Here is an 8,907-nt window from a genome sequence, read left to right as displayed (position 1 = left end):
CCTTCCTAAACAACTTCCTCTTGATTAGAAAACTTTCTAATTTCCTCCCAATCAAATCGGTCAGTCTATCAATACTCCCCTTCTAAAGTGCCACTTTATCCTAATGATGGAAGGATGGGAACTATCTAGTCCTGACGATCATATCCAAATAATTTGAATAACCACCTATGATGCTCCTTAATCATGATCATCTGCTCTAGTAGAAACCTCAGTCTCCTCTTATATGTCCTGATGATAAAGTGTCACTCCAATAAATAGGGTCGTCACTTTTGGATGGCTAAGATAATTTCTATCAACTCCCGCTTGTATACAGACTTGAGCAGTTGAGCCTCACCATGATTGTGAGCACCTATCTTAAATAAGCAATGGGTCGATGATCCTGTATGAGTATTTCCCCTAGGATAAGTCGTATCCTGATGTATCTGTCTCCACCAGGTATGCCCACCCATGGGCATCCTTCTCTTCAAATATCTAAATCTTCCACTTCCTCACCCTAACATCTTCACTCCAACTTCCTCCCCTCCAACGATTTCCCCTGTGCATCAAGCATAGGCTTCCATCCTCCTTGCATGACCTGATCACCACGGCTCGGCTTGACCCCCTCCATCCCCGTTCACCCACTCCACTTGACCAAAATACCTCCTATAGTGGTTGGTCATCTCACCACCTCCACCATAAAATTCTCTCCTTGCTTTCCCCCATTCGGAAACATTGATTTGCCCCTTATCAGAGTCCTAGGAGGCGGTTCTTGATGAAAGAAACTCTCCTTGTCGAACTCCTTCCATCCGATCTCCTTCCCCTTAGATTCGGCCAAGGGAATTCTGATCAAATATTGGTTATGATTTGCAATCGGAACCGTTAGTGGAATTTTGGATTGCATCTCCATGAGCTTCCTCTTCATCCCCTCCAACTTTTCAAATCGGCTCTCCATCTGATTCTCCATGGTTGAAATCCTTCATTTAATGGTTGAAAACATCTCCTCCATCGAGGACTTGATTTGCTCCACTTCACCTTGCAATGCGTCCACCTTTTTTGTTGTCATCTCTCCAAAACCTCTCTCTGATTCCAATTTGATAGAAAAGTAGATATAATTTCCTCGAAATCAGCGAACGATACTTAGGAAGAAGAACACATAGAAATTATTTTTATTGCAGGATATATGAAAGAAAATAACAAGAGACAATTGGATCTTCAATTGGAGAGGAAGAACCGGCTCTCCCAAATCCCTAGCTGGCGGCTAGTGTCCTCACTACCTATGAAAATTATAATTTCAACAACTTAAAACATAATCCTGAAAGCGCCCTATTGTTAGCCTTAAATTTAATAGAAAGTACTTGTAAAAATCCTATCTCCCTTGGATGAAATTAAATTATAGCATTCCCAAACACAATCTCCAAGAGGAATTAAGAGCAATAATAAGAGAAAACTCTTTTTAATTGGTGATATATAGAATAAAATAACAAGATACAATGGATCTTCTATTAGAGAGGAAGATCCGACTCTCCCAAATCCCTAGCCGTGGGCTAGACCCTAAAGCTCCCCAAGTACAATGTAAATTTAGCAAATAACATCATAATTCTGAAATCAACCTATTGTTAGCCTTAAATAGGCTCCCCTAATTCCCTCCCAAATTAAACCCCTTTCCTCAAATAATGTCCTCTCATTTTTGAATTCAATTCAGATCTCTTTTCCTAAATAATTCCCTCCCAATTGTAATTAAAACTTTCCTAAACAATTCCTCCTCTCATTCCCTAAATAATTCCCTATTATATTTTGAATTCAAATTAGATCTCTTGCCCTAAATAATTCCATCCCAATTGTAATTAAAACTTTACTAAATAATTCCCCTTTGATTAAGAACATTCATAAATAGCTCCCTCTTGATTAGAAAACTTTCTAATTCCCTTCCAATCAAATCGGTTGGTCCATTAAATTGCCACAAATTTTGGCTTGGTATGTTTAGTGAATTTTGGTAACAATTATGTTTTAGCTTTACTTGATTAGCAACTCATGATAAATTGTGAAAAATGTGATGAGGATTTCTATGATGCTAATGATTTGGTTTTTCAAGATCTTACAAAGAAACACATTGTTAACAATTAACAAAAATTGAATACTACCAAGGCTTATATTGATTATAAGAAAACTAAAAAGACTTAGAAAGAAAGTGATGATTATATGAAAAGTTATAATTTTCTTATGTCTTATATGATATGTTCGGTGTTGAAGGAGGAGAAAACAAGATATATATAGAATAGCTAAGTTTAGGGGTAAGGGATCCAAATATTTTAGTTAAGTTGAATGCATTAACAGTGAAGTGATTAGGTTTTTTTTTTGTATTGTTTATTGTGATATTTACAAATGATATTCAAAGTGATGTGCTTTGATGTATGCTTTTTGTAGATGATGCAATAATAATTGGTAAGACATCCTCTAAAATAAATGAAAAATTCAAACAATTAAGAAAATATTTTGAAGATAAAGGCCTTAAAATTATTTGAATAAAGAGTAGGCATTTGATATATAATTATATTATATCTGATGTTGACAATTGTCATTCAATGTTATTAGAAGTCAGTCTGATACCTAAGTGTGCTATATTTGAGTATTTTGAATGTATTATGTAGAAAATTGAAAATATTGATGAAGATATAAGTTCTAGAGGTAATCTTGGATCATCAAAATGGAGAAGTGTCTCCAGATCTTTTTGTGATGAGATGATATCATGGAGCTTAAAGGTAAATTTTATAAATTTGTAAATAGGTTGATGATGTTGTATGGATCCAATTGGACAGTTAAAAAGTTAGTGATGTCTAAAGTTAAATGTGATAGAATTTTAAATATGTTAAGATGATTACATAAAAAAATTAGAAATGACAAATTGAGAAATGATTATATTAGAGTAAATATTAGAATCATATATATTTAACATATATTAAAGAAGGCGAGTGAAATTAGATTTTGATGCTTTGGAAAATGAGCATGTTAGGAAAATTGATAAAATAGTGTTAGAGGATTATGAAAGAAAATGAGTGGTCATAAGATTTATGGATAGAGGTTATTTAAAATAATTTGTGAAGGATGTGTTTAATACTTCAAGCAACACTCAATAGGAACTAATGGAAAACAACAATTAATAAAATTGACACCAAATAGTTGGGATAAAGCTAATTATTATGATAGTTTGCATGTGTATGTGAAATCCTCGATTTGCATTCAAGATTTTCTTTGTGGATTGGTGACTATGACATATCCTCTGAACCTAAGTTTTAGAGTGTGTGCAATAAAAAGATGATATTTGTTTGGTAAAACATTTTTATGAGGGGTTTTATGGCCTTCTTTTTTATTAAGATCGAGTGTACTTGGATTTTATGATGGGCTAATGAGCATTCTTTATTGCACATTATTTTTGGCTTTTGTGTCTTCTCGATGCTCATGTGCTTGTTTTTTTTTTTACTTTGTGGTTCATGGTATTTTGATCCTGAAGGGACTTCCACATACGAGCTAAACGGTTCGCTAAGATCTTCCTGTCCACAAAATAGATTATTGTGCAATCTTCTTGTAGAATTGGCACATTTGATGGTTATCTATGAGAGTACTTTGGTAGCAAATTATAATAGAGCAATTCCTTGCCTTTTGTGCACATGCTGGTAGCTTCCTCATGCAGAAAAACTAAATTTCCTTCAGTTTTAATGTGCAATAACTTTGTTCCCCATTATATTCTCAATCATTTTGTGACGTACTGATTTGTTCAAGTGAAGAACTCAGTGCTTTATGCTTTTTAGATTGTTCTGCTATAAGTTTTTCTCCTCTCGATTTTCTTATCTAAGAAAGATCCATTTCTTGTTTATTCTTTTTGTTTGATAGAGGTTCAACAAGAGAGATGGCTTTGGCTGGGCTTGTTAGTGCATTTGAAGGCCATGTGCTTCTTGACTTCATAGAGGACAGGTAAATTCCTTATGGTGTTATTCATATTGTTATAGGCCATCGTACTTGATAACATTGTTAGATAATTTCTATCAAATATGGCCATGTAACAGTTTTTTTTTTAAATAACTTGCATTAATTATTCTACATTCATGGCTTGAGAACTTGACATTTATAATTTGGTTTTAACTTTCAGATCATCTCTTAGGCATTTGCATATTTAACCTTCAGATAGTACTTTTTGGCTTGTTTCTCATTTTATTCCCTTGACTTTGATGATTTTCGTGTGGCAGATGTATTACTTTATTACATCAATATATCACTTCGTTGAAACGGGGTTCTGTAAAGGAGGCCTGCCTGGCTGCCCGTGCTGTTGGTATTGCTCAACTCCTTGAAACTCTAGTGGTGGTAATTGAAAATTTCTTTGATTCTTTTCATGTTTAATCTAAAGGTTTGCTGTCCATCACTGGAGGGACTGGCAGCAATACACATGAAATTATGGAGGAATCAATACCACCTCTCTCTCGTGCTCTTGTGTCAGGACCTGATGCAGTTAGGATTTTCGTATGTAATAAAGAACTTGACCTATTAATTTTTTGTTTTATTTATTTATTTTTTGCATTTGTAATTTTGTTGAGTTATGTTTGTAGGTACTGGATTCTCTAGCAATTGTCACTTTCGTTGGTTCAAATAACTGGGAGGAAACTGATAGAATTATGAAAGTTATATGGGAGATCATTCATCCAAAATCACTTTCTAAGGTATTCAAGGTCTTAGTTCTTTGCAAAAAAACTTTGCTAAGAAGCAGTAACCACCATGATTTCTTTCTTATTTGGAAAATTTTGGCCAATTAAGGTAAATTCACACACACATCACATACGCAAGCTTTGAACCCGGAACCTCTTGGTTGGAAGCCAAAGCACCCAACCAACAGATTAACGCTTCGTTTGGGACGACTTTCTTACCGCTTCATAAAGCAGCCTTTTAGTAGAAAAATTAATTTTTTGTACTAAAAAACTGCTTTAAGAAGCATTAAGAAAGCCGTCCCAAACGAAGCCTAAGATAAGCTGCATCCACCATGATTTCTTAATGTGGTTTATTCTGTGAGCTTGATTAGCTGGTTACCAAAAGTTTTTTTTTTTTTCATGCTAGCTGAGCATAGTTTTGGGTAAGTGGCTTTGTTGAGTGAACTTGTTTGTGTAACCTGGATGAATATCCCAACGTCTTGTTTCATTTTCCCCTCACAGGCTGGAACAATTACGAAAGCGAGCTCAGCTGTATTGGTGGCAGCTCTATGTGCATGGTCATTTCTTCTGACAACCTTGAGTGGTTGGAGGGTCGATCTGGATATGTGGACTGAGTAAGTCAAGCTTGAACCTTTTTTAGCTTCTTTTAGTGTCATTTTCTTGCTGTCGTACAATTAAATTTCCTTAAAAAAATTCATTGCAGGATCATCTCTTTTCTTTGTAATCTTCTTGAAAAAGGCGACCGTGCAGTCCGAATAGCTGCCGGTGAAGCCATAGCTGTCATTTTTGAGATAGTGATAGCTGGCAAATTATCTACTGTGACTAATGATCTTGAGAGTCTGGAGGACATGCCTTCAAAACCAAAATGGTTCGTTTACTTATTGTCATTGAAAGAAAAAATAACCTCACTCGTTTCAGATCTTTCAATGGAGGCAGGGGGCAAGGGTACTGATAAAAAATGTTTGAATGCTCAACGCGACACATTTCAAAAGATCTATGATTATCTTATGGTATTATTTTTTGAAATATTATATTTTAACGTTCACAAACAAACTTTAATTATCTTGGTATATGATCATAAACTATATTTGCATCCCTGAGCTGATAAATGTTCTTTGCAGGATGGTAAACGTCCTGAGACATCATTAGTAGTTTCCAAGAAGCAAGGAGTGCTGACAACTTCAACTTGGACTAAATTGATTCAGGCATGAAAATTTATCAGACATTATGAACATTGCCATCATGAGATTTGTCTTTTCTAATGCTTTATTTTGCTTAAATTCAAAGTTATCCATTCCATTTTAAGGCTTATTTGGGACGGCTTTCTTACTGCTTCTTAAAGCAACTTTTAAGTATGAATTTTTTTTTCTTGTACTAAAAAGCTACTTTAAGAAGCAGAAAAAGCCGACCCAAATGAAGCCTAAGCTACTTTAGATAATGTTGCGCCTTCTTTTCCTTAATTCTTAGCCTTTTTTTGCTTTATATCCCTTGTGGCCTTAACTCTAACTCCCAGCTTTATTGCTGCTGTTTTTCTTTCCATTCTATTTTTATATACCGTGTTAAATCTTCTTTCTACATATCCTCAATGGACTCTATCACCACTCTTAAATATAAACATTGCCCACATTGTTCTTCTTGGTGGTTGATGATGCCTTGGTTGATATAATCTTTTATAGTTAATTGATGCATAAGCTTTTTTTATGACTATCGCTTCTATTTGCTTTTCAGTTGAACTTCCTAAAGCACTTTCTTGGAAGCGGTTTCCTCAAGCACGCACAGGTTACTTGTCTTTGAAATTCTTGTCAGGATCTCTGATTTTTTAATAATGGTTTAAAAATATCCCTCAATTATTTACAAATTATTTTCCCAATGTTTATCCAGGATAATGAACTACTGCATAATGTGTTTGATGTTATACCACATGCTGAAAGTAGTCTATCAGCCTCACAAAAGGTTAGATTGTAAATCATCCCTTGGGTGTCTATTATTAAAGATATCCCTCAAGTTGATTACTGTTGTCAGTTTTAAATTTTTATGCTTGAGAAAGAATTCTTGAAAGACCAAATTGATGGCAGGTTATCACTTGATGGGTGTTAGTTATTATGACCTTTTTTTGGCTTTGTTCTGCTATGCTCTTTAGTGCTTTGTCATCATGTGATTTTCCTATGTTAGCACTAAATTTGAATTTTTGCACATGTAGAGGATTGCTAGATCATCTGGTGACAGAATGAGAACTCAAGAGCTGAAGAAGGATCGCCACTTGGCCCAGGTATGCCTCACTTCGGGACTAATTCTGTTCGAGAGATTCTCAGCTTGTTTTATTGTATCAGCAAACTTACAATCTTGTCGTTTCACTGTCATTAAAATTAAGATATTTTAACGTAATGGTATTAGTATTCTAGCGTGTTGCCATATTTATTCCAAGGCAAATTTTGGGAGATAATCTGTGAATTCATGACAGAAGGATGTGATGTTTAACTCCTAAAACCATCTCCCTCTTCTATCGCTCCCCTCTCCTCTGATTGTCTCTATTCGATCTCTAACGGCAACGAAGGCCGCTTGCTCCTCTCCACTTCCTTTGATTTGTATATCCCAGTGATTATGACAATGAAGGCCGGTGGTGAGAATCTGGCTCTAATACCGTGTTAAATTTAGAGAATTTGAGAGGGAAAATACTTAATTTTATTATACAAAACTATCCATATTTATAAATCTATACAATATGTCTTAATAAAAAAATAAATAACTACATAATCATGCATAATTGCTTTAATACAATCCTTCCTAAATCAGACATCCAAATATAGAAGGAGATCGGCATGATCCAGGTGAGCCTCCACAGGTCCTCATGTTGGCCGTGGGATCAAGGACTATGGACGGCTGTGATTTAACAGTTAGGATATCTTGATGCTAAATATATCAAGATGATTTTCAAAGTCATCCGATTTAAGCCGGGATTAATGTTGTATGTAATCTCCTGAATTGCACTAGCCTCAACATAATTTGAATGGCTTTGAAGTTCATTCTAATACATTTTGCATCAAGATATCCTAACACAATTTTTTCTCCATTTAGCTCATAACGAAATATTTTTAACAGGGCACAATGGAGAAAAAAGATTCATGTAGCCAACCACATAGTAGGATAAAGACTTGATGTTATTGTTGTTGTAGCTCATAATGAGATACTTGCTAAACAATAAACCAGGATGATCACTAGCATAAATGAATAAACAAGTTAATGTTTAAGCTCGTTCCTTTATATGTCAAGTTCTTAAAATTTTGTTCTAATTCATTCAATTATTTAAATCAAAGAACACAAATGAGTTTTACATAAATAAATATCAGTGAAAAACCTGTGTTCCTCTTCACAAGTTTGGGATGCTCCATTCATTAAAGTTTATGTATATTTGTTTTGCAGCTTAGGAAAGGTGCTCTTCTGTTTAACGCTCACAATTAGCAAGTTTGCTATTCCCAGCTGAAAATTTAAGAGATTTTATCCATGGATAGATCCTCTTCTTCAGTTCTGAATCTCTTTAGATTTCTTCTCATTTCTGTATCAGAGCAGCGCCTTTCACTGGACACAGAACTTTGAAACATAATTTAAGAACATATTTTTTTTTTCTGGTCTTTTTATCTGATATTTTTCTATATTTTAGTTGATGAGAGTCTGCATTGGAGAAACTTTTGAATTGTTTATCTATTGCTGTTTATGAAGGCAATTTATGAAGGCCAATTGTTAGATGATTTTTGTGTTATGCTTTTTAATATTCTGGTTTTGCATTGATTTATTGGAGAATCTTTTGATAACTTAGGTTTCATTTGGGATAATTTTCTTACTGCTTTTTATAACAATTTTTTACTAAATTTTTTAAAATCATCAAAAAAGTAAGAATCAAAAGTTTTTACAAACTAAGTCTTAGATAAAATTTGACTGAGATTTTCAGACTAAAATTTGATAAAGATTTTGAATTTATTTTAAGATCTGGAATAGAAAATTTTATTGATTATTTATATATTACAAGTGTTGCGTCTTGGAATATTCACGACGATAGAGAAATATAAAGTTTAGCGTCTTAAAAAAAATAAAAAAAAAAATAATAAAGTTTAGCGTCTTAGCTTTGTACAAGGATTCAGGATACAATCAAATAAAAGAGAGGGTGTAGCAATCATAAGAGACACCATTATTTTTATAAGAAAAATCTTGAAAAGGGAAAAAAATTACGGGACTTGCC

General features: G+C 34.1%; 1 protein-coding gene across 1 annotated transcript in view; it reads left to right on the top strand.

Moving 5' to 3' along the window:
- LOC110095728 (interferon-related developmental regulator 1) overlaps positions 1-8,419 on the top strand; it is a 10,719-nt gene extending 2,300 nt beyond the window's left edge. The window contains exons 3-13 of the mRNA XM_028697862.1: positions 3,868-3,948; positions 4,221-4,303; positions 4,379-4,491; positions 4,578-4,688; positions 5,175-5,287; positions 5,377-5,683; positions 5,795-5,878; positions 6,402-6,452; positions 6,555-6,626; positions 6,874-6,942; positions 8,094-8,419. Of these exons, the coding sequence (XP_028553695.1) occupies positions 3,868-3,948; positions 4,221-4,303; positions 4,379-4,491; positions 4,578-4,688; positions 5,175-5,287; positions 5,377-5,683; positions 5,795-5,878; positions 6,402-6,452; positions 6,555-6,626; positions 6,874-6,942; positions 8,094-8,132 (1,123 nt within the window). The 3' untranslated portion in view covers positions 8,133-8,419. The remainder of the gene's footprint in view (positions 1-3,867; positions 3,949-4,220; positions 4,304-4,378; positions 4,492-4,577; positions 4,689-5,174; positions 5,288-5,376; positions 5,684-5,794; positions 5,879-6,401; positions 6,453-6,554; positions 6,627-6,873; positions 6,943-8,093) is intronic.
- Positions 8,420-8,907: the final 488 nt, after the last annotated feature.

The sequence above is a fragment of the Dendrobium catenatum genome, unplaced genomic scaffold (genome assembly GCF_001605985.2).
Source record: "Dendrobium catenatum unplaced genomic scaffold, ASM160598v2 fragScaff_scaffold_116, whole genome shotgun sequence".
Lineage (NCBI taxonomy): Eukaryota > Viridiplantae > Streptophyta > Magnoliopsida > Asparagales > Orchidaceae > Dendrobium > Dendrobium catenatum.
Note: the sequence above shows the minus strand (reverse complement) of the source record. Positions and strands in the feature narration are given on the sequence as shown.